The following is a 25,706-nucleotide window of genomic DNA, read 5'->3' as shown; positions in this document are numbered from 1 at the left end:
CTGCGCTGTTGGCCTGAGACTCCACCATTTCGTATTCAGCAATTTCCTTCCGAACCAAACCACTTCCTCCTGGACACAGTGTGATAGAGAGGAACAAAACGAGTCCTCCTTTCGCTGGGTCTTGAAACACCGTCTGCTGAAGTCTTACATGTTCTTCTTTGTGACTTGCGCTCATCGCTACAGTCCACCCTCCTACATTGGCATCAAGGATCCAGATTTGTGCAGACAGCTGAAGAGCTGAACAGATGAAGTATGCAGCCATCAACTTTGCAGGAAGTCTGTGTTCGGTCTTCCCCGGGAAGCATAGAGAAACAATGGGCATTATGGGTATTACGAGTGAGAGAGGAACAGGCTCCACAACCCTGTGTAATTGATTTAGTAAGCCTGAAAGCTCAGAGATTGCAGAGCACATGAAATTGAACCATGCCGCGCTGCCCTTCAGGCGTTCTTATAACCCTCTGCCGATATTGCAGCAAATCCAACCTCCCCCTCTCGTACCCTCCTGACAAACTAGAGGGGCCGAAACAGACAGACGCTTATCAAAACAAGCGCACATCGCTATGATAGCACATTGTTCCCCGTCTATGCCTCTGATTGGTTTTGCTCGCAGGTCAGCCAGTGAGCCGTACCTCGAGTGTCGGCATCAAAGCTGGAAGAACAACACTCCAGTGCGCCGATAAGACGGCTCTTCACACTCAAGTGGCCCCTCTTCCTACATCTGCCTCACCAGTGGATCCAGTTTATCGGGTTTGGGCCGGCGGCTCCTTGGCACCTGACCTCACTTCTAAAGTGGCACTAAGGAATGTATTCATTTGTTAGCATTTAAGCAGCTTTAATGATTTAAATAAAAAAAAAAGTTCTCCATGTGGCTTGCCACTTCATGTTTATGAACAAAGCGGTAAATGTGGGTCCTACTCGATTGAAGGATGCGGCCTTTCTCTATCTCAGCCCGCCAGACGGTCTCAGAGTTCCCATGTACAATGGCTTCAGGGAAACTGAGGCTTTGCTTTAGCTCTGCTGCTCCACTGTGAAGAAGCCTTTTAGCTATGAATGTTACAAAAACGGTGCCAGAGTTTCACTTAAGGAAGACATTTCCTCCTCTGCCTCACTTTGGCTGGCTAGATGACGCATACATGTACATCCTTCTGATGATTGAAAATGTAAACTTTTATACTGGAATCAGTATAAGGCATCAGAGCAATGAGCTTGAAAACTCTTTGTATCAACGACAACGCTAGGTGAGGATGGTAGATTGTTTCATTTTTTTTACACATTAAGGGAAGAAAATATATTAGTAATTCAATAAGAAGTTTGGGAACAACGCGTAATCATTTGTTTCAATGCAATAAAACGACCAAGCACCAAGGCCACAGCCTGACGCCTTTTCCCACCTGTCCCCTTAAGGGTGTTTAAACACACAACCAGTTTACCGCTGAAAGACACAGCAGCTTCAGCTCAGCCTCCCACCTGAAATCACGAACATGAAACTTCATCAGCGACCCCCGCCATTTCCAATTTCACAGAGATGAAGATGCCACGTCTTGATCTCTGGCGCATCGCCGGAGTTACCTTCAGCCATTCAATTTGTGCAAAAATGATTGGTTAGTGTGGCATCGCGTCGAATCGCTGCATTCCAAAGATGAGGTTCGGATCTGCATTAACTCTGCCGAGCCAGCCGTCGCTCCTGAGGGATTTATTACCTGCTGAGGCACACAAAGAGGTCACATGAATGCCTGTGTCCTGATACAGGAGAGCTCCGCAGGCACATGGGGCCACTGATTGGTGCTTCCTGGTATCTAATGAAAGCTTGTGGCTTGCTTCTTGATCTCCACCTAAAGCAATTCCTGCTGCAGAGATGGCCTGAGCTATAATGAAATCACCAGGACAATTAGGATGTGTGGTATCGCTGCTCAAACTATGAAATGCTGTTTGAAACAGTGCATTGGAAAATCGTAGTTTCCTTGCAAATCTTCTCACATTTTTGGCACGTTACAGTTGCAACTGCAAAGTTATTTTATTGGGATTTGCATTTAGAGCACATTCTTGGCCATGCTTGCTGGATCGCCCCCACACCTGCCAACAGGAATTATTTTGGCTTTCTGTCAACAGTCAGTGCCTTTTTATCTTGCCACTTTTCTGTGACTTCTTCTCTTTTCCTTGCCCAGTTTTGGTGGACGCCCTTGTGATCCAAAGCTAGGCGTGTTGTTTTATAATGTGCTCCAAAACTTCTCCATAGCTTTATCTCTGACCTTTCTTTTGTCAGAGATAAAGTGCTCCTTGGGTCCTAATGATGCCGTTTGTTCACTAATGTTCTCTAACGCAGTGGCTTTCGATCCTGGACCTCAGGACTTGCCGTCCTTCATGTTTTAGACGTTTCCCTGCACGAGCACACCTGAATGAAACAAACGCGTTGCCTCCTCAGCATGCCATTAAGTGTTCCAGAAGCCTGGCATTCACCCATTTATAAAAGTCAGGTGTGTGGAGGCAGGAAGACACCAGAGACATGCAGTGGTGTGGGTCCAGAGAACCAAAATGGAAAACCACTACTCTAATGGAGGAGGAGCTGAATGTATAGTAAGACCACATTACACACATGTGTTGTTTATTTGTCTTTATTTGCCTATTATGTGGTATCTGAACACTGATGGTTGTGCTGGATTTAATTTAGGGGAACATTTAGGGCACATTTCTCAGATGTTTATCTTTAAATCATTTTGAGAATAGTTTCATTCACATTTAATAATCAAGCACCACTTTGCATGTGGCTGTAATGCAACAAAATGTGGAAAACGTTCAAAGAGTATTAATACATTTACAAGGCGCTGTATGCTGTGTGATAAATGAATCCTTTATCTGAGTGCGCTAATAAAAATTTTAACTGTGCTGCAGTTATGATGTTTTTAAGGATAAAGATTGCTGCTCTTATCCGGTCTCGGTTGTCCCCCGTGAGCTGTTTTTTTTCTGCTTCAAAATCCCTTTTATTTCCCCCCTGCAGACAGACAGTTCGAGTTAAACTAGTTTGGATTGTGCAGGAGTATAAAATATTAATGAGCCCTCTTGAAGAAAGAGAGAAGTTTCAATTTTCTGACTGACCTGGGGCAAACGCTTGGGTTTTATTCTATAGGGCCGGTTGTGTTTGTGAATCCTTTGACACATCTGTTAGGAGGATCAGGTCCTGTGAGACACACGAGTGTCAAAAAGCAGCTATTCTTTTTTTTTTTTTCTTTCAATTTCGGGAGCGTTATGATTTAAACAGGCGGGTCTCGGAGGCCGGCGAAGCGTATAATTATACATGCACTCATGACACGGTGAAAATGAGTTTGGATCCCAGACGCTGCGTTTCTGGGGGTGTCAGGGTTATTAATATCTTCTCGTCTGGGACACATGGCAGCACATGTGGAGGCCGTGGAAGCACAATGACGGATTGACAGGACAGAGGTTTGAACCACTCCTCTTGTTGTCCATCACATTTAAAGGAAGTTTATGTGAAAGGTGGATAAATTTATAAGTCGGTGCGTTGAGTAAGAGATCAAATATCCCCATGTTGCTCGGAGACATCAAGCCTGAATTTGTCACTGTTTTCAAGATTGCCAAAGGGTCAGCAGAGTCTGTTAGAAGATGTATGTGTCAGGGGCTGGTGGCAGATTTACACAAGCAGTAGCAGCCAGTTTAGTCAGGTTTCGACACACTGTTGCATATGCTGAAGGTCTTTTACTGGTTGACAATCTTAGCTGGAGGCCAAAACAAGCTTTGTCAGATTGGAGAGCTCTGTTTGATACATTTGAGTGGACATGTAGCCAAAAGGGAAATTTTTTGCCCCGGTGGATGGAAATGTGTCTACAGAGTGGACCTATAAACAGCTACATTTTGTTTTCGCTGTGGGGAGAATAGTGCATATCTTTCAGAAAGTGACCGGAGGTTATAGAAAAATGTGAAATGATTCTTGAAGCAATGCGCCACATCAGATTTGTTTTTCCAAAATGTGGTCTTCTGGTCATTTTAGAGTCATTTTGGAAACTATGGTTGTAGAAATGTGAAAAATGTGTGTCTTTCCTTTCTCTTCTTGACTTTTATACAAATGTGATATACATTTCTTGTAAAACTGCTTCTCTGCAGATCAAAAAGTCAAGAAAATCATTAAAATACGATAGAGGAAAGCATTACTCCTTACTTAGTTGTAACTGTAAACAAAATACCTAGTGTTGTATTTTACAAGAAAACAATTGTTTGACAGAAGATATGACTAAGGATCATATAACAACCAGAATCAGAATCAAAATCAGCTTTACTGACATAGATTGTGCACAAACAAGGAATTTGCTTTCACTTTCAAGAACTCAACCTGTAGATGTAAAGTAGAAATGTGGAAACTTTGTTGGAAATAAAATTATGTACATGCATGAATATATATATGCAGAAAGTTTAGAATTTTGAGAAAGAAAACAGAAGGAATATTTCTGTGCACAAATACTTATATTTTTGCCACAGTAGTGTGGAACACCATGTCCGCAGTGAGGTATGGTGGTGGCAGCATCATGCACGGCTACTTTTTGTCTTGGAATCTAAAATTATGAAGTTAAAAATATGTGTCCGCTTTTGTCTAAAAACTGTGACAAAATGAGATATCAGAAACCAAAACAATGAATCCATGAGCAGAAAAGTTTTGAATTTATCCAGCCAGACATAAATTTGACAGATGAAACAAAAGATGCTTCAACAATTAGTTTAAGAGTATGTTATAATTTTGGAATGACTTGAGGCTCTTTTAACATGACAAAAACCTGCCATATTAGTAGGAATTTCTACATGTTGGATGCTGATTTTAGGCTTGTCTCAAACTTTTTTTTTACTTGTTTTTATTTTTGTTTTCTTTGGAAGATGCAAACTGGCATTCTGAGTTTTGAAAGCTGCAGTGACATGTAGTTAAATATGGCCAGGACACTCTGTCACTTCTTTAGACAGGTCAACACTCACCTGTCACTCTTTTGGTCCCATTATTAATTATGGATGGGAAAACTGTAAAAACATTTCAGACTGATGAGATTTTTTAAAAACTACCTATGCACAGATGTCATGTTGGGCAGAATGTTAAGTCTTAGTCTCTCAAAACATACAAATCTGTATGGAAGTTTTTTTGCAACATGGAGATTCCTGAAAAATATTTTGGACTTGATTTAAAGTGGCCATTTGTTGAGCTGCAGTATTCAAGAATTAGCTTCAATTCTTTCAACTGGTTTCATAATCATGTTTTAGGAATGTCTTGATTAAATCGTATCATAGCATTTCCACAGAACTTTCAAGTAAAAAAAATAAAGATCTAATACTGTTTTAGAGTAACTGTTACCTTCAGTTGTCCTAAAAATGTTTATACATCAAACATGACTTAAAAGAAATTTGACTTTGGAATTTAACACCTCAAAATTGGGCCTCTGTCTCTTTAAGAAGTTCTTGCCCTTTCTGAAACTCCTCCTTCACGAAGTCATTACAACAAAATTTTACCAGCGCTTCACTGATAAGTAGTTTGTATTTTTGCTCAGCAGACACACATTTCCGCCAGGTCTTTACTAATTGTTGCTGGCTAGTCTGAAGGAGCCGAGTGAGAGAATCATGAGGGAGGGCTGCTCTGTGAAGCGAAAGCTTGACTTGGAGACTGTGGCTCTGAGGAGGAGCTCTGTGGAAAAGGCGGCGCTTGGTGAAAGCAAGTGCCGCCTTTTCCTAGGCACCCCTTGATGGTTGCCACGGGAGATTAATGCATGAAAGAAACAAGGCAACACTCCAATTATGTTTTTGACAAGGGAATATCATAACATGATGGAAAGCTCAAAGAAGTTCATTTTACAGTTAGAAAAATGTTTTGTGCGACATTTATTTGTCATCATTTTAATTTTCATTCGTAGACCATCACAAAATATACCATCACTAAAATTTTAGTTGTCTTTAATTGCTTCTGGTACAGAATATGGTTCCATTTGGCTGCTCCAGTGAAGAACACACTGATTTCAGCTGGTTAATTGGTTGGACTGTCTGCCTCCAAGCTGCTCTAAAGACATGACTCTCAGAGCATGCCAGCCTTAGCTTTTAAAAAGATGCTATCCCTGTAAGTTGGGTTGATTTACCTCTTTTAGTTTTCAAACTCTCACAGCTTGAAACATTTCCAAACAGCCCAAGTCATCACACTTGTAAGTGAAGGAAAAAGACAGCAGGTTTTTTCCAGCTGGTGGGGAAGGGCACAGCTGCATTACTCTGTGCTGCATGCAGCTGGAGAAAACTCGAGTTTCGCACTTCAGGTAGCGTCTCACTGAAGAGTAAACCATATGAAAGGCGTGTTGGAAGCTCCCCTCTGTTTTAACGCCACAACTTGATTAAAAAACTTGTTGTGCCTTTTTGCTGGAAGGAAAAAAAAAAGTTAGCCATATGTGGTTTCTCTCATCGTTTTCTAATCCTTTCAGTGACTGAAAGTATTCACATGTTAAAAATGACACGGTGAAGGCTATGAATTCATCATGGCTCCGTCGGAAACAAACGCTTTAAGAAATGATGACTTTGCCCCCTGGGCTGTGCACCTGGAAAGAGATTTCAATTAAAGCATGTCTCTGATGGCTTCACACATAATGGGGAAAATCTAATTTCTGTTAGTTTCAAATATGAATTATTAATTACATGGTGCAAAAACGAAACTGTTTTCATATTTAGCACAATTTACATCTGGATCGGTATCATTTTAGGCCATGAAAAATGTTTCAAATGTGTCAAAAAATATGTCGCGCGTCATTGGTACCATGATTGTCCACTTAATGTACCGTCATTTGTTCAGAGGGAACTAAAAGATTGAGGAAATGGCTTTGAATGTAAAGAAGAGTCTGTGCAGAGCCCTGCACCAGGGATATAACACCCATATCAAACCAGAGCTCTTTTCCTTCGGCTTTCTCTCCACAAACCCAGACCTGTCACCGTGTAATTAGCAGTAATATTATTCTTGGGTCAGACATGAGTTCCACACCAAAACCCAGTCTGAAACTGAGAAGTCCCAGTGTATGTGCATACTCATTTATTATAACTAGCAGAACAGCAGGTTTATGACGGAGTTTCTGTCACTGCCGGTGAGATGGCTGCCCTGGGAGTTCTCTGCTGCGGCAGGAATCGCCAGCTCACAGAGATCCCTGGTTAAATCTGAATAATTTAACAGATGGAGAAGTAGAATGAGACACCTGGCTCCTTCCCAGTGAAAGTTATTGGTGTTCTGCTAATGGAAAGGGGCAGAACGGGTTTGAAATTTGACGAAGGCTCCAATTTTGTGCTTCATAAAAATACAGCTTTAATCTGAATTCGGACGTGACACAATTGTAGGAGTTGGGGTTGTAAGACAACCCGAAACGATTTCCAGTCATGAAACACAACCACACATCAGTTTATCAGATGTTCCCCTGATATATTAGCTTTGATCTCGGATGTGATGCTTCTTACAACATCTCATAAGGCTGTCTGCGTTATGTGCTGCAGATATTTGTAGATTTTCCCACGAGAAAAACAGGAAGTTTCTGACTGTTAATGGGATTTTTATTACTTCTAAAGGGGTTGGCCAGATTCCCCAAGAGCTTATGCAGCCACTGTTTGCTTCTTTTGAACATTGACCTCTAAGGACTGCTTCGGGTGCAAAAGACAAAAAATTTGACCTGTTGACCCCATGAAGCTTGAATGGATAGACAACGTGTGTCCTCAGTGAAAGCAGAGTCGGCCTTAAGGCAGGGGAGTAAGTGAAGAGTCAGAGTCGACCTCAGAACCACCCATTTCACTTTCTTCTTCTTGCTATCGTTTAAAAACCAATCTGGTTTGAATGGAAATAAAATATCCTGCAACAAGAGTGAGTGTAATTGAAAAGCCATATAAAGCAGCATTTACTGTCGCTCTCTTAAAGAGAAGTAATTTGTTCTCTTTGTTTAAGAGGGTGAATGTATTTCCAATTATTTGATTCCATCGCAGTTGGTGTCAGAAAAACATTTCCTGGTTGTTGTTTTTTTCCGCCAATCTTGACACAGTTAGAAAAGCCTGTAAGAACTTGCAGATAAGATTGAAGAGGACTCACTTATTTTCTATTATGCTTTGCAAATTCAAATAACGCCTTCTTGATTTAGTCGTGGCATGCCCTAGAGGGTTCCATAATAGCCAATACAGGAGCCATTATTTAAAGTGGATATGATTTGTAAACAACAGTTAATTATATTGATCTTTTATTCCTGCAGCACTGTTTTGCTCTGAAGTCCATCTTTTGATTTGAACCCAAACATTTTGCGGAGAAAAAAAAACTCCAATGGTTTTATTATTTATACAAAAGCATTGGAATAAATTCCTGTAAATTAAATGTAACTAAAACATTTTTAAAATCTATACATTTGCAGTTTAGTTTGATCAAACCATGAAAGGGATTTTTTTTTTTATTAGTAATTTCTCACTTTCTGTTTCCCTGAAGCGTAAATGTACTTTGTAATGAAATCAAAAGATGACTGCAAGACTTTGATGGAATCAACATGTTTACGTCAATTTCAGTCATTCTTTGCATTTTTTTTATGTCCCTTTTTGCGAATAGGTTTTAAAAATATAACTTTTTCATTAGGATTTTTATAGGAAGCATCAGTAGTTTTTAGAATGAAATTGTTTCTTTTGCTCAAACACATCTTGACAAAAATATTAATCCACCTATTTAAACCCCTGATAGACTTTTCTACAGGTCTGTCAAATCCATCACCTTGGTGTGCAGACTGCTTTTAAAAACATTTTCAAAGCTATTGGTCAATGCTCAGGATGATGGGATGCTCCCTTTGCATGTGTCTAGTTGTAAAGTCTCCTCACTACTAGATTTCAGTATTATGATGCCACAGTGAGCTGTGGCATCATAATAAAGAGGAAGACATTGGGAACAACAGCAATAAAGCCACAAAGTGGCAAGCAGTGTAAAATAATAGAGCAGGGTCAGCAGATGTTGCACAGAAGTTGCCAACTTTCTGCAGAGTCAACAGCTACAACATAGTGAGCAACAGAAAGCGTCATGAAATTAGCTTCTGTGGAAGAAGAGCTGCATGCAAGAGTGGCGTCAACAAAGTGTTGGATGCAGCGGCACGTCTCCACTGAACTCTAAAGTGGCGATGACATTTTCTCTGGAGCGATAAATCAAAGCTCCTTGTCTGGCGATCCAGTAGATGAATCAGGGTTTAGCAGATGCCAGGAGATATTTAACAATTTGGAGATGGTACCTTCCTGATCCAACACGACTGGGCTGCAGGGCACAAGGCAAAGTCAATAAAGACATAGATGAGAACGTTTGGTGAAGAAGAACATAACAGAGCCCTGACCTCAATTGGACACCTTTGGTAAAAATCATAGACAAGAAACTGTGAGCCAGGGTTTTCTTATCCAACATTAGTGTTTGACCTCACAAATGTAATTCTGGATAATTTGTCAAAACATTTCCATAAAGAACCTAAAACTGTTAAATGTGGTTGAAATCATACAAAACCTAAAGGATCAAAAGGAAAATGATCAAGATGACACCTAAGTTCATAAGATTATGAGTAAGTGCTTGCAATGTGGTGTAGTAAAATCAGCATAACACCGAACTTGAAAGTCTTCCAGTTTTTTTTATTGCTCCGACTGTAGACCGTCTCAGATCTACAGTCGGAGCAATAAAAAAATCAAATAAAACCACTTCAACTAGCAAATGGGGTCAAGTTTGATTTCCCACTGGAAACAGGAGGAAGCAAAATGAGGTAAAAAAATATTTCAAAGCTCACTGAAGCAATTTTTTCCTCAGTAAATTAATCTGTAACTGTAATTTAAGGTGGGTTTAATTTTAGGCTTCTGGCACATTTTCAGCAGGGGTGCCAACAATGTGAAGGGTGCTTTAAGCGTTAAACTCTTCATCCATCTACTACAATTAAACAAGCCTTTCAAATGGCGTTGAGGACCATAGAAGTCCAGCAGCCTTCAGCTGAAGCGTGCAGAGCTAATCAAGCTTATCAAGGAATTCATTAAAAGTATATTGTTGTTGTTTTTTTTAAGTCTCAAGTGAAATCAATTTTAAGTATTTGTTTATTCAACAAGCAATTATGCAGAGAGTTGCTACACATCGAGTGCACAAGTTAATAGGAGAGTTTCAGCGGTTTTAGCAAACACTGTAAAATTTTGGAGTAATAGAAAACTTTACTATTTCCTCACCTGAAGTAAGGTTGTCCTGCTAATGACAAGAAAGAAGTCTTGTCAATAAAATGCGTTGGGAACGAGAAGCTACTGTACCTAATTACGTTTGTCCTACTTTCAACGAACCTCATTCTCCATCAGCAAACTTCTTGTGTAGCTTTGAGGATAATGATCTTTTCTTATTCCACGGGGGATTCCTCAGAGGAAGTAGTTAACGTTTTGAAATATGCAGCCTCGCTTTAGTGAGAGCAGATTAATGCCAATGGTGAGGCTCAAACATGGCCACTCTGGCCATGTGCGCAACAAGACGCTGGATTTAATTTGTACTGCTTTACATAATGAGCCGACTTATAATTGCTTCGTGCAATAAGGTGTTGAATGTGACCATGCATAGGTGCATGAAGGTCTAATTGGATGTCATGTTTTCCTGCTCTCCTCCTTTTTAAGTGATCCACTCTCTGCTTTGGGAGATGGGATAAAGAGAAAAGTAATTGTTTGGAGCTAATGGACGCCATACAAAAACAGGTGGCCACTGAAAGCCATTAAATCACGGATAGTTTTATTATCTCCACTGATAATTACTCTGACAGTTTTCCCAACTGTTGTCAGGTCAGCCCAAGGCTAACACCCCAGCAATGTTGCATCTGTCCCGTCTCTCGTAGATTCCTTAGTCAGAAAATTTTATGTCCAGGGATACAAAATTACATGCGCTTGGATTCAGTCCCAAACTCTCATCTATATTCATTGAAATCCCGCCGTCGCCTAAAGGGACAGGAACTTTTTTTTTTTCAGCTACTGTGCATTTAGTTTATTTATTGCCCACTGCTCACAATCAATTACCAGGACCAAAACTCATATGTGTGTGCTTTTGCATTATTATACATGGAAACAAGATTACTGTACCATGAGGGAAATGTCTCTAGTTAAAATGTTAAGTGAAATGATTGATTATCGAGCAGTTTCATGCTGCGAAGCTTCTGCCTGCAGCGTGCTTTTATATGAGAATATAGCCTTATCATTTGGGAGGACTCTTTTTTTTTTTTTTTACCCCGGTATCTATGTACAAAACAATTTAAAAAGAGACAAAAAATTTATACAAACTGAAGCTCTCCACCACGGTTCTGCTGTTGGCTCTGGCTGCGTGCCCATTTCCTTCTTAATAATTTAGTAGATGCTTTTATCCAAAGTGACTGAGAACGAAAAAATATTCAAAGTTTGTTCCAGTAAGAAACTCTGACATTAGTACTGAGTGCTGCATTTACAGGGTAATAGTCAAACCACTGCTGCAGCAGAAAGTGCAGCTCTATCATGTTAATTTGAACATCAGAAAGCTTGTATTATTTTTCCAAATAATAAAATCTGGCATGCCTCAACCTGAACGAATGCTCATAATAAACAACTCCTAAAATCAGTTAAGTTTAATTAGAAAGTTTTCAAGATTTCCAAGTGTGTTGTACTGGTGTCACAAGAAAAATTACTACAACAGACACAGAACCAATTTGGTTCATATCTACTGCAGCATGAAGCGGTCACTCGCTATCTAATTTAGTTTTATTAGGCCAGAAGAAGAATCACAGTTTCAATTGGAGATTTAAAATGTCACTCTGGTATTTTGAGCACAATTAAACTCTATGCCCACCAACCACCAAATTAATTTTCTCCATAAAGAGCAGCTCCATTGTTACCCTTTTTAGGCAGAACAGCTAAGGATTAAGCGGATTATGTTGCAGAAGGTATGCTCAAAAAGTTTTGTTTTCATTGGTTAGGTAGCAAGTGTATCTGCGGAAGAAGCCTCTTTTATTTGAAGCTTTTTTTTAGGATTGTTTCCTGCCGACTGCCTTCAAAAACACTTAAAGCATTCTTTATTGTTTCCATGGATGCATGGTGCGGGGCTTGTTTTTTCTTTTTTTGAATGTGTACCATACTGCTTTGTATAGCGCGATCAATCTCTTTGTGTTGTTTTTGTGGAAGTTTTTTTTTTTCCTTCAGCTTTTTGCCTTGAGGCAAGAGCCAATAGATCATGGGGCTGCTCCCAAGGTTTGTTGCAGTTGAGCACTCCAACAGAGAAGTTGAATCTGGTGAGACATTTTGTCTGTACATAATAAATCACCAGCATAGCCTTGACTTTAAATGATATCTGTCTATCTATCTAAATTCATAGCTCTAACATCATCTATTTCTTGTTCACAGTGTTAACCGTTCCTCTGTCTTCTGACCGTAGTTTGAAAACACAGGGGAGAAATTTCCTCGTCTTCGGGGTTAGCTCCCTCACTTGCCCGTAAGAGGGGCGAAGAACATAAAACACCCGGTGGCACTGAGGTACTGAAAAGATAAATGTTCCGGCTTAACAATGACAAGGCCGCACAAACTTTCCAAACTACTACGGTCTCAGTCGCTCCAAAGCATGCGCTCTACAGCACGCAGCGCCCCCTTCTGACCGGAGGACAGAAGTTGGCGCCGTCATCAGTATCATCAGTGAAAACTGAGATTCACCTGTGCTTATGCACGAGGGAGAAAATTTCCGGGAGAAATGGTGAAGAAATGCATAATTTGTCATGACTCAAGCAATAAAACAAGGGCTATTACTTTCATAGGGAATAACCGTTTAGCATTCCCAAGTGTCATTATGATGTGACATGTAATAAAACAGCAGTGGAAGCCATTGATGCATGCAAGAGTTTACAATTTATTGGACAAAATGAGAAACTGCTACCATGATGAGCTCAAATGACTAAATATTTGCTGCCTTTTAAAGCACATAAAGTAGATAAAGTAAAAAAAAAAAAAAAAAACTCACATTGTTTAAGTTACCCAGTGCACATAAGCTTTAATCTTGTGAATCAAAGATTAGACCTGCGCTGTTATTTCAGGTACTTACCTGTTTGGAGGTCTGAGAAAAAAAGTTAGAAGTGTACAACAATGTTGGAGGTCTCTGCTATTCTATAATATAATCAAGTTAATGACAATGAAAGAAACGTACGTAGCCAATAATGCAACAAGGAATCTGCACTGATGATATCCTGCCTCCTTACCAGCACATACACTTATAGAGTTGTTGCCTAATTTACCTTGAAGGAAAATATTGCCACTTTTTTTGCATAAATTATCTAAAGTTTGGAGCCAGAAAATGCAAGGTACTTCCTGCTTTCATTCCTGAATACAGTTGCATCAAATGACATCAAGGTGAGTGGTGTTAACATCACGTCCCCAAACCGGAAAACACCAGTCATGAAAGTGTTCATTCATTACCTGCCTGGTATTCAGTGGAGTGGAAAATAAGCCCATGTGAAGAAACGATAGCTGTGTTTTGTTTTTTGAACAAAATCGCCGGTAGCATAGTTGTAGAATAAATTTACCTCTTGCATTGTTTTTAATTTCACCTTGCCATTTCTCTTGCTGTCACACAGTGAGCAGGAGGGAAAGCGATCAAAACCCCACTAGACTCTGACTTACTACATTACATTCAGTATTTGTATTTTAACGCTTGCCTGAAGGAACAATATTCAACATAAATACTTTGTTTGCATTTCCATTAGGTTTCGTTGGATTCCCCAAATGTTAGAAGATGTTTAAAATTGTCGGGGAATTTTTGTCAAAAGCTAAAGATCAACTAGAAGAATCTAATTTACAACACCTTCATTTTTACACATCTGTTCTGTTTTGTATGCAGCGGACATCTTGGTGTCCTAATGCCGGGCTTTCATGTGCTGATTGATCTGCACACTTGGATATAAAATCTCAAGGGCAGATGTGGTTTATGTCAACCAAGTGTTATTGTAAAGTTGTTGTTAAAAGCACGTAGGAGGTCTTTTTAATATATATATGTGTGTAAATATGGTTTCCCACGTCTTTTTGCAGGCTTATATATGTATGTGTTGGTTTCCTCTCTTGCAGGAATCTTTTGGACAGAGACACTTTCTCCAAGTCCGACCCATGTAAGTTCTCTTCTGCAACAACTATTGTTTTGGTTCAGGTGGAAAATGTTTGGCGGGATATAATTTATCAGTGCCTCCTCTGCTTTTACGTTGCATTCCTCTTTATTTTTGCTGAGCTTAAACCTCATCCGGTTTACTCTGTTGTTTGAAAGTGTTCCTTCAATAACTGCATATCATTTGCACAGTAATGTGACAACCTTTCTGTGCTGTGAGCTAAAGTACCATAATGCATGCAGGGTATAAACTGCAGCCCATGAATACAAATGGCTATCTTTTGGGAAGAGAAACTGGAAAATGTCATAAAGGCAACATTTTTATTTATTTATTTATTTATTTATTTTGCCACTGACTAGAAAATGGAGGAAACATTTTTCATAAGCCCTTTGTGTAAATAAGCTTTAGGGGAAAAAAAAGAAAAAAAAAATCACCACACTCATCCCGATTTTTTGTGCACGCCTGCAGCTGAACCTGAGGCTATATGCTGGGTCACGTCATTTCCACCTGCACCGGCTTCGTCACGAAGCAACACCACGAAATCAGAAAAATCCCACCCATTAGGACACAGTTTCTCTGATTGCATAGCTTACAGTAAATTGTGCTCTAGGGCCTCTCAAGTCTTATTTTGGAGAGGTTTTCTTCCCCCCATAGAAGTGGATGTCAGTCAACATTAATCATCAAGTCTGCTACTTCATTATGCTGTCAGGGTGTGGCAGGATAATTAATGATGGATGTCGGCAGAGAAGGAGCAAAAACAAACACTGTTTGTGGATTCGCAATGCATTTTCGAAACTGTTCAATGACGATTAATTCCTCTGTTTTCTCTCTCTCTCTGTGACTCTCCGTCTTTCCCCTCCTGTTTCTCTACTTATCTCAGTGGTCGTGTTGTACACCCAGGGCGTGGAGTCGAAGCAGTGGCGAGAGGTAAGAGATCAACAAGGCTCAATCAGCCTGTCTCTTTCTCCATGACAGGCTGTTTTCTGTTCACAACCCCTCTGTCGCCCCCTCTCCTCCTCCTCAAGGTAAATATTCTGTGCCAATCATTTGCGATTGATTGACCCTGTGAACACCAGTGCATCGGTCAGCACCGACTTAGCTTCTGACTGGCTGTCTGACCGAGTGACTGATTAAGGTGACAGGTACACGCATCTGTAAAGATTTTTCTCTGCGTTGGCCTCCCCTCTGGCTGTTTGAAACAGGGCCGTAATTAGACCACAGAGACCGATAAATCTAGAGGAGTTTGCAGCCAGACAACAGAGGGAAACCTCGGAAATTACGACGCACACTCAAAGTTGATGGAAGTGCAGAAAATCTGTGACAAACACGCTTCTGTTTTGTCACTTTGGCGATGGGCACAACAAATGCTCTCCGTGAACATTACAGCTTGCAGAAATGATTAAAAATATGCTTCTGGTTTGTTTTTTACCTAATTTCCTTTGGCCACCAGATTGACACACCACCAGATTGAGGCGATACAAGTGCAAACTGGTGTGACACAGTTACAAAGGGAAGCTCAAGGTGTTGGATTCAATGTATTTAGGTAGATGTGGACTCCTAATATGTTTCTACATTGATGGAGAACCTTCATCTTTAGTGGAGCTGCTACAACAATAACACATTAAAAACAACAATAGAAGGATAATAATAAGAATCGATGACAGTGACAGTTTAATTGACAAGATTTCCAATTAAAACCTGATACTACGAAAAAATCATGACATCAATTTGAAGTTTGTTGCCACATACTCTAGGTGTGAGATGCATCATATAGCTAAACACAGATCTTGTTCTCTGACCTATGTACAAACTCTTGAAGCTTGAATAGTTATAAAGAATGAGTATATTGGTTCTAAATACTTCAGGAAAGTATGTGTCATAATGCAGAGCTTTTGTGCTTTGGTAAAATATGCATTGCTGTGCTCCACGGCTTGTTCTAGTGATGCATCTGAAGGCAGAAATACAAACACCGTCGAGGGGTTCAAAGGTCAAGTGCTGCCGTAAATTACATCACTGCAGTTCGGAACAAAGCAAAAACAAAAAGCTGTACTCTTGTCTGAAGGAAAAAAAAAAGCATTTCCTTCTGGTTTTGATTCCAAAGAGTCAACGCAGTTTTTAAAGGTCAATTTTTCATCATGTTGACACTCCTTCTATTGGAGTGGCCTCAAAAAAAAGAAGTTTCTCTGATTTTATAAAAACATTTCGGAGTTTGTGAACAGTAGAAGTTCACAACAGTAGAAGGAGTAAATGATAACTGCATGTTTTAAATGGTAAAATGAAGGAAGCCTTCATAATAATGAAAAGATGGAATTTATTATTGTGTATTGATATATAAACAGATTTGGTCCAAGAGCAGAATCTTGGGGGACTTCCTTAGAACGAGGAAAAGTAAGGTTAAACATGGCCTATTGTAACGCCCACCGATCGACCATCAAGGTAGTTTTAAAATCTTGTCCAAACCTAGAAATGAAAATTACAGCAAACGTAGACAGAGGTCAAAGGTGTCAAAGTCTTTTATTTTAGATCTATAAAAAAAAGCAGCACTGTGTGGCTTATTTCTAATTCTTAGACTGTCTGTTTACAACAAGGGTAGTGCCATGTCCAAATTCAGACTGGTATGAGCTTAAAATTGATTTACTGCATATAAAAACTTTAAAGTGCTAAACATGTGATGTCATTATTCAACTAGCAGATAGCATTAGTCTTAAATTCGAGGGTCAAAGCATAAGAATAACTATTTAGCAAAAAGTTGTTAAAGTCAACATTAATCATCAGTTAGGAAGTTTTAATAGTTTGTCAAACCAATATAAAATAAAATGGCTATATGGTAAACGCATGATGAAAGCAGAATCACCTTCAAGATTGAAATCACAAGAAATGACCATCTAAATAAGACATGATCAGTTTACAGAACATCTGAAGACTGAAGAGGTAGAGTAGGAAGTGACATTTATTAAAACATACATCTAGCAGAACTAATCTAGAAGGTTATTTCAGAGCCATGACCAAAAACAACAAAAAAAAATCACAGATCATGTAAGACTTTCATTGAAAAGTCTGATTAAATGCTTAATAAAATGCCGTTTGAACCACAGCTTGGCTCCCAGTCGCAGCATTAATAAATTAGTCCAGGAAGATGAGAACATTTGTTTGCAGGTATACTTCATGTCACAATGTGTTTCACCAAACTGCCTCCCTTAGCTGTAATCTTCGCCAGAGGTTCTGAAAATTACAGAATGAAATCAAACATTTACTGTAGCGATGCATTAATTCCTGTAGCATCTTGAGCTCTTTTTTGACGGTGGAAAACCAAACTGGTTTCTTCTTTTTTTAAACCAGTTTGTAAATGGTGTTAGTATTAGCCCTTCTTTGAAGGCATCATCCTAATTAAGAGTTGGGAGAGTGGTAGTTATATTATTCATGAAATACATGTGCCTTAGTTTGTTCTAATTTTCAAAGAGAGCAACCTTTGTGTGAAAGAAAAATCAGATGGTATATAAATCTACAGAGTTGCGACTGATTCATGGCTTTGTTTCTTACACACAAACTGTTTTACTGCTGGAAAAAAAAAACGTGATTTCTTCAGGTTGCTCAACATTTTTCATCCCTTTTGCTACATCCTGTTTTTCATGCAGATTGTGTTGTCATCACTACTCACAATGAATTTAAATCTCAAATAAAAAATACATTACGTACATAATATCTTCTGACCTTAGTTCTTCCTTAACCTCGTTGCACAAAATCAATGTGTGTTCCTTAATTGGTTTTTGTTTCACGATAAACTGCAGTTTCTTTTTCACATCAAGCTCCAATAGAACCTTTTCTTTTTCTTAGCTGAATTTTACTAAAAGGAGCATCACTCACTGAAGCTATCAGGAGGATGTAAAAAAGACGCCTTCAATCAGTTTTACATGTTTGCAGAGCGGCAGGTTTTTTTCAGCAGGTGTCCTAATTAAATCATGCTATCATACATTTTCCTCTGTAGAATATAGATAATGCCTTTTCTTTTTGGGTGATGTCTTTAAAGACTCCTATGCTGGGAGGAAACCAAATTAATGTGCTGTGACTCTATAGATTTGATTTTATGCCCATTTGCTCGCTGCATGTAACCAGGAACATTGTTCCCGTTTTACAGAAAAAAAAAAAAAAATCTGTTTAAAACTAAAATTATGTGTTTTGAAACATGTAGTCGAACAATTTCTTCTCTCACTTAATTCTACAGATGCGTCTGAGGATGAGGGAGCAGGTTGATTAAGTTTTCTGCAATAGACTTCCACAAATGAGGGAAGTTTCAAATCTGTCAACGTTTTTGTAATAAGAGTATTTTAAGTGTAACAGCCCCAAACTAACATGTTGGTTTGGGATCCAAAGTAATTGGTTTGTGTGAAAACAAATTGACTCGCAGTGGCTGTAAAAGCAACATCTATTAGCCGATTTGAATGACTTTAATGCTTTCTAAACCACCAGTCTAATTGGTTATCAAAATCAAATCAGTCCCACAACATTAGTTACAATTAATTTGATCTGAAAAATGAAATACATCTTCCTGATAATAGAGGAGCAGAAAATATAACCGCTCATTAATGTTTGCAGAGAAAATATATGGTCCAATACCAGTCAGTGTCTATTTACCATTCATGAACTAAATAACACAAATTAAGTCCGACATAAATTGAAACCTACAATATAAATAAGAGCATTTCTCTGCTACACCATGAAATGGTTATTCTGAAGCTGAATGCTCTTTTCTAAATTAAGAATTGAGCTGATTAAACTTTATCGAGTATCTGTTTGACTCTTTGGTGTGAAGAAGAAGATTATTTTAATTATCTAACTCAGAGTTTTATGACCTAGTTTGGATCCAGAGAAGGCAGATAAAAATAGGAAATTGGAGGAAAGAAATAAGGCTCCAGTGTCATTCTGAGAAAATCTGTCAGCATTCACATCAGCTTCTGCTGAGGACAGGAACAAAGCACTGCTGCTCACAGGTGTCTCATGGTGTTGTTACCCTCTTTCATCAGAAATTGTCACGAATGTAAGATTTTATCTACAACCTTTTCATCTTAACGAATCGAAACTGTATTCCAAACATTGTTTCTAATAAGACATAAAACTTGTGTCTTATTGAAATATTGTCCTGTGGCAGCAGTAGATGATTGATTGTATCAAGTCGTGGCAGCAGAGTAAAGGAAGGACTTTCTCCGAACAGGACAAAAAAAACACAAAAACCTCAGTGTGAGCAGCCATCTGCGACCAGCTGGGTGTTTGAGAAAACGGCACAGACGCACAAAAACACAGAATTGAGAAGTGGCAAATGAGCGTAAACGACAGCAGTAGGTATTCCAGTGACTTTGTCGGAGATAAACTGAGGCAAATGGTTGAACTCTAAGCCACTAGTACGATCTAAGGGATGAAAAAAATCAAAGCAGATACGGGAGTCCGACCCAGCTGCAGTCGCTTTCAGAACAGGACAACACAGCGACAACCTGGAAGGTCGGAAAATAACCTGGATTATTTGGAGACTAGATTATTGTTTTGAGGAAACTACAGGGGGCTGCACAGTGGCGCAGTTGGCAGAGCTGTTGCCTTGCAGCAAGAAGGTTCTGGGTTTGATTCCTGGCCCCAGTCTTTCTGCATGGAGTTGGCATGTTCTCCCTGTGCATGCATGGGTTTTCTCCAGGTATTCCGGTTTCCTCCTACAGTCCAAAAACATGATTGTCAGGTTAATTGGCCTCTCCAAATTGTCCCTAGGTGTGAGTGTGTGTGTGCATGGTTGTGTGTCCCGTGTCTCTGTGTTGCCCTGCGACAGACTGGCAACCTGTCCAGGGTGTAACCCGCCTCTCACCCGGAACATTAACTGGAGATGGGCACCAGCAACCCTCCCGACCCCATTAGGGGACAAGGGTGTAAGAAAATGGATGGATGGAAACTACAGGGTTTGATTTAGTCCATTAGTAATTCGGCTGATTGAAGACTTTTTCACACAACATGCCAAGCAGGATTTTGGCCTTATGCATGATTTTAAGTTGGGAAAGTGTTGTTTAGTTGAACAAGTAAGAATTTTTTTTAATCATCTTTCAAAATTTGGTGCTGGCTTTTTACCTCAAACACACACACGCACACCCCCCACCCCCCCCACCACCCCCACCCACACACACACACACACACTCGCACGCCCGAAAAACTCATTAAACTGGTAGCAAGTACAGCAAGCAAATATTCCTACGCCAGAAAGTTTGGAGTAAGATGCAAATGATGATGATGGGCATCAATTGATGTTCCCAGGCTAAAAGGAGCTTCCTTCACCTGTCACAGGTGCCCCACCTCTGGCTTAGAAACGGTGGGTGCAGACTGAATGGCTCTCCTAAAAAGAGATACGGCCCGAGGTTTTACAGTGCTGATGACAGCTGGCTAAGCAGCAGAGTCAAGCTGTGCGGCATTGATAAAGCTAAGCGCCTCTTTTGCCTCTCTCTCCGGTGATGTGTTTTGGCTCTTCTATGAGGAGATATGGTTGGTTGAAGCCCCCTTTCACTGTGCCACCAACCAGCTTTTAATCCAGTTACGGTCCAAGCTCCCACACTGACTCCCAGTCATTCAAATTCCTCATCAGCTGAAGTATATCTCAACAAATGCTATGGATATATTGTGTTTTCCGCTTTCAGCAGTAAATCCCCCGGAGACCCATGTCCCCATGACAAATTGTGTGTTTATTGCACAAAAGTGCTGCAGCATCTCATTACTCTGTTACCGCATGATTTTTAAAGTCTTAATTTGCGACACCCTCCTCTGTAATTTCCCCCCAGTGTACGACAGCTTTCCCTCTGCCTACCACTTTCACTTAACTACAAAGTCGACAGAATATAGCCTCCCTGAATTTGAGCAAAGCCTGAGTTTCCACTTCAAGCTTCTAGACTGTAATCTTTTTTTTTTACCAAGATAGATTTTCTGACACCTCTCCACACAATTTTTCTTGTCACGGTTATCAGAAGGGAAGAGGTGTGTGCTGCCTCAGTTGGCTGATCAGGGCTTTCGGTGTTGATTGTTCTGCCTCTGCAAATGCCTGGGACAAAAGTGAGTATACTGTAGCCCCCCTGCTGTCACCCTCAATGCCAGCCACGGAAATTACGTCCCTGCTGCCTCTGTGGAGATTTCACCTCCTCGGCATTAGCTGCCACTGAGCTCTCACGCTTCCTGGCAGGAGGAGCAAGAAGGGATGTGGTGCCACATCGCTCTTAATCATTTATGGTTTGTGTTTGACGGCAGACTTCAGCAAACCCACACTGTCACATAGGTTTCAGCAGCTCTAGTATTGTATTTCCACTCAAAAGTATTAGTGCCTCCTGACTTTTTCTCTTTAAATGTATTGTCAGTACGAATCCAGCTGTTCTGTGAAGGCCTCAGTTTATTTAGAGAACATTAACGAACAAACAGATTTCGATAGGTTCAAAACGCTGCTTTGGTAAATACTCATTTATTCCTTAAATTGGGTACATCATTGTAAAGCAGAAGGTACAATTCTACCTTCTATACAATCTATAAAGTTTGCTGTGCAGTTAGACAACCTTTAACTGCACACTTTCCAAATTTGGGTTTTAATAGAAGTGTAAAAGAAGTAAATGTTGAAGGAAAACCATTATAGATGCCGTTTGCAGTTTGTCACAATCCACACAGGGAAGATAGCAAGCAGGTCATCAGGTCAGATGAGGCACATGTCTTCAGTAGTGTTAGTTTGCGATCAAAAAGAAGCCAGACTGGAACCAGCAGTTTTACAGCTCTCAATATTTTTTTTCCTTTATCTTCAGCTTCACACACACTTCAGTTTGCAGCATATCATGTCAGTCAAAACAAGAGGGAGAATCTCCCTCTCAGCTGAGCCACCTGGCTTTTAAGGGATTGGCTTCCACCAGGACTAATTAGAGGGGTGGAGACATTCACATTTCTAGAAAGAAAGAACAAACGTTTGTACTAAACTATTCCTAAAAAATGTCTACACAGTTACAATTAACTCAAACAAGACTAGAAACAAAAACAATCTCGGCCCAAACAAAATCCAAAACTTCTCTCCTCCCTCTCAGACAATGGATTTTCCCAATGAGGCTGATGGAAAACACCAGGTCCTTGTCAGCACTGCTCATGGGCGCGCTTCCATGGCAACACATGACCAGGTGACCTCAAAGAGATGAGAAGATGATTAAAACAAGTAAATAAATCAAGTTACTTCCCCAAACACAATACATTTACCCAAATAAATTAGAATATATAAAGCACACAAAAAACAGCACCTGTTAGGAGAGGGTAAATCCCTCACAAGTAAGAAGAGGGAAGTTTATGTAAACCTGGAAACAAGCCTGACTAAGGCTGAAGAGTTTCGACACAACAAGATCCCTAAACGTACAGTCAGATCTCCAGCGGGGTCGTCTCAGGCAAAAAGTTCAACACGTCTGAATACTTTTGCAAAACACTGCAAGCCTCCATCAGTTAGAATATTTTGTCACCACTTTAGCAATAACTTTTCTGCTGCCACGTTGTGCCTCTCTTTGAGTTTACCCCTAATGAATGCAGTCACAGAAACACGAAATTGAAATTCCTCTATTTTTTTGTCCTCATTAGACTGTAACGAGGACATGTGTCAGTTTATGGTAGCTTTTTGACTCTGGATGTTTTATTTATGCAGCTCGGCGCCAGTTCTGAGTCTGAATAATTAATATTTGACAATTAATGTGTGTGCATGTGTGTGTTTGCAGGGAGCCACATTATCTGTTTATGACTGAAGGTTCTGCTTTGCGGTTCTGTTTTTTTTTTTTTGTGTGTTTGCACTGAAGTTTTTCCCTTCTCATTGTAAGTGTTAATTAGTTAGAGCTAAAAAAGAGATTTGTTTGTTCCAGGCTGTGAAGAAAATATGTCAAGTTAATTTATTTATTTGTGCCCCTGTCTTGTTTCCACCTGTTATTGTGAAGTGGCTGAATGAATTAAAAACAGAAAATTGAAACAATCAGTGATTTCTGATAATTGAATCTGATCTCATAAGAATCCCTTAATTCAACACAGTCAATTTGGGGCTGATGGAGGAGGTGGTGGTGTGTGTTTTGTTATGCATGACCAATTCTGTGTTCACGTTTTCCTTGCTCGTCTTTTCTTCCCCTCCTTTGCTTCTGTTCTGGTCCAGTTTGGGAGAACGGAGGTGATAGACAACACGCTAAACCCGGATTTCGTCAGGAAGTACATCCTGGACTACTTCTTTGAGGAGAAGCAGAACCTGCGCTTTGACGTGTGAGTTTTTCTGTTTGATCCGGCTCTCTCTGTGAACACACACCGAGGTGTGTGTGTGTGTGTGACTGTATACCCTTTTGTAATACAGTTCTCAAATTCATCCCTCTTTCTCTATAATGTCAACATTTTATGAGCCCTCTTTCCACTTCATCCTTGTCTTGTACTTTGCTCTCTGTAGATCGGTCTTTTTCTCTTTTGGCCTCTTTGTCAGCAGCTCGTCTCTCCATTGAGAAATTATTCATCTGTAGATTAGCAGAATTAGAAGAGGCATTATAAATGTTTAATTTTAAGTTTTGCCTTTAATCTCTCGTCCGCGAAGCAAATGTCTGAGACGGCGTTTCTTTAAATCCAAGCAGACTCCTGCTCCCTGCTTGTCCTGCCTTTTTACTTTTGAAAAGGTCAGACTAGTGAGAGGGTCAGTAAGGTACCGCTTTGTTTGAAAGTTGGCCAGAAACGAGTGATGGCTTCCTTTAGAAAAGGACTTACCCTTCCAAATAATAAAAAGAAACAGGAAAAAGTACCTCTTAGACATGAAATCCCTGGTGGACTTAACAAATGTATCCACTGCTGAGCTGGAGGTCTCTGAGGATTTATAAGCTCTTAATGAATTTATTTGACATGCTTTTGTAATACAACACTGGCATGGGAAAAGACGTAGAGAGAGAGCGGGAGAGAGAGAGCTTCCCTTCATAATTAGTGCTACTCATTTTCATCTCTATTTTATTGCAGAGGTGGGAGCTTGGATTTGCTCAGCCTTAATTACTTTTACATTAAGTTTGGCTAACAAATGCTCAAAACTTTTTCTGCATTGATTGGCTGTTTCCATATATCACCCCTGGCACAGTTTCTAGCAGCCATAAAATACACAAAGTTTGTCTTGATTACATCTGGAATTACAGCCTATAATGTCTCTTTTCTGTCTTTGGATCAACCTGCATGTTACCCTTGAGTTATTTGCTTCATTTGCTTTTTCTAGGTATGACATTGACTCTAAAAGTCCAGATTTAGCAAAACATGTAAGTGAAACTATTTTTATTTGTATTTTTTGTTTCTATGTGAATGGGGAACTGTTTCCAGTTGGAAGTGCACGGCTCAGATATTTAGGTTCTATGCAAACCTGTGTTTCCAAAACATCTCTCAAATATATTTTCCGATAGTGAGTGATTTGTGCTTCGACTAACAAAATGTAGTTTCTTTTTCCTTTCTGTCTGCTTCTGTTTTTTTTTCTTTTTTTCTTTACCTAACTCCCCCAGAGCAATGATAACAGAGATTTCATTTGCATCTGGTATGGCCTCATTACCTTTGTTTCCCCGAAGTGAGAAATTAAGCATTGTACTCCCTCATCAAAGCTTTTCAGCACAGCTCTCTGTGCGGAGGTTTTACAGGTTTTCAAAATAGCATTTATTTTGAAAGGCCGGTTTTGCCTGAAAGAGAAGGTGCTTTATTGTGAAGCATACGTTCAAAAACACCCAACAGAGTGAATGCATGTTGGTTTTACCCCCCGTTCCCCCAGGCTTTTTATGAATGAGCGCAAACAATACAGTAAACAATATATTTGATAGACTTGGTTTGCATACTACCACATTTACGTATCAAACAGGAGTTCGGTGATGCGATGCCTTCATCACTGTGTGTTTGCATTGTGTCTCACACTCTGAAGATACACCATCTGCACTGGTCGCTTTCCTTCTCTTGCGCTCTTTCACATCCCTCTTCCTCTCCCTCTGAGACTGTGCAGCTCTGCGGCTCCCCTCTCTGCCTATCTGCTTTGTCAAATATTCATTTTCTGCTCTTTTTTCTGGTGCTGTGATGCCAGTCTGGTTTTCGAGTCATGTGTCTTTTCGTTCCATGATATGCTCTGTTGTGTCACTGCTGCTGCCTGGTCTTTCTCTTTCTTCCTCCTCCTCCTTCTCCACCCTGGAAGCCCAACGACTTTAACGTACGTGTCTGCCTCAGACGCCATTATATATAAATGTACAAATGCCTATGACGATGCCTAACTCCTCACTGATTCTCCTTCTTACTCCCACGTGATCTGCTTGAATGCCGCTGTCCGTCTCTCTTCCTCCCGCTCCATGCCTGCGTCACCACGGCAGGACTTCCTGGGTCAGGTCTACTGTACTCTCGGAGAGATCGTGGGCTCGCCTGCCAGTCGTCTGGAGAAGCAGCTAGTGTGAGTTTCCTGTTCGCTTCCTTTTATCCGTTCTAAAAGCAAGTTTGATGCTCCTGAGTCTGTCCACGTTTCGACCGTCTGACCCAAACTGTCAATCTCAGATGAAAGAAAATTGATTGAGAAACAGCAACTTGGTTGAAAAA

At 40.1% G+C, this 25,706-nt stretch overlaps 1 protein-coding gene across 2 annotated transcripts in view; it reads left to right on the top strand.

Moving 5' to 3' along the window:
- cpne5a (copine Va) overlaps positions 1 to 25,706 on the top strand; it is a 90,957-nt gene that overhangs the window by 2,797 nt on the left and 62,454 nt on the right. Inside the window, exons 2-7 of one of the 2 annotated variants that reach the window (XM_008413525.3) lie at positions 14,086 to 14,126; positions 15,001 to 15,047; positions 23,287 to 23,390; positions 24,367 to 24,406; positions 25,315 to 25,329; positions 25,487 to 25,563. In XM_008413525.3, coding sequence (XP_008411747.1) covers positions 14,086 to 14,126; positions 15,001 to 15,047; positions 23,287 to 23,390; positions 24,367 to 24,406; positions 25,315 to 25,329; positions 25,487 to 25,563 — 324 coding nt within the window. The remainder of the gene's footprint in view (positions 1 to 14,085; positions 14,127 to 15,000; positions 15,048 to 23,286; positions 23,391 to 24,366; positions 24,407 to 25,314; positions 25,330 to 25,486; positions 25,564 to 25,706) is intronic. The other variant, XM_008413526.3, reaches the window with a different exon arrangement.

Source organism: Poecilia reticulata, chromosome 7, assembly GCF_904066995.2.
Source record: "Poecilia reticulata chromosome 7, P_reticulata-male-v2, whole genome shotgun sequence".
NCBI lineage: Eukaryota > Metazoa > Chordata > Actinopteri > Cyprinodontiformes > Poeciliidae > Poecilia > Poecilia reticulata.
Note: the sequence above shows the minus strand (reverse complement) of the source record. Positions and strands in the feature narration are given on the sequence as shown.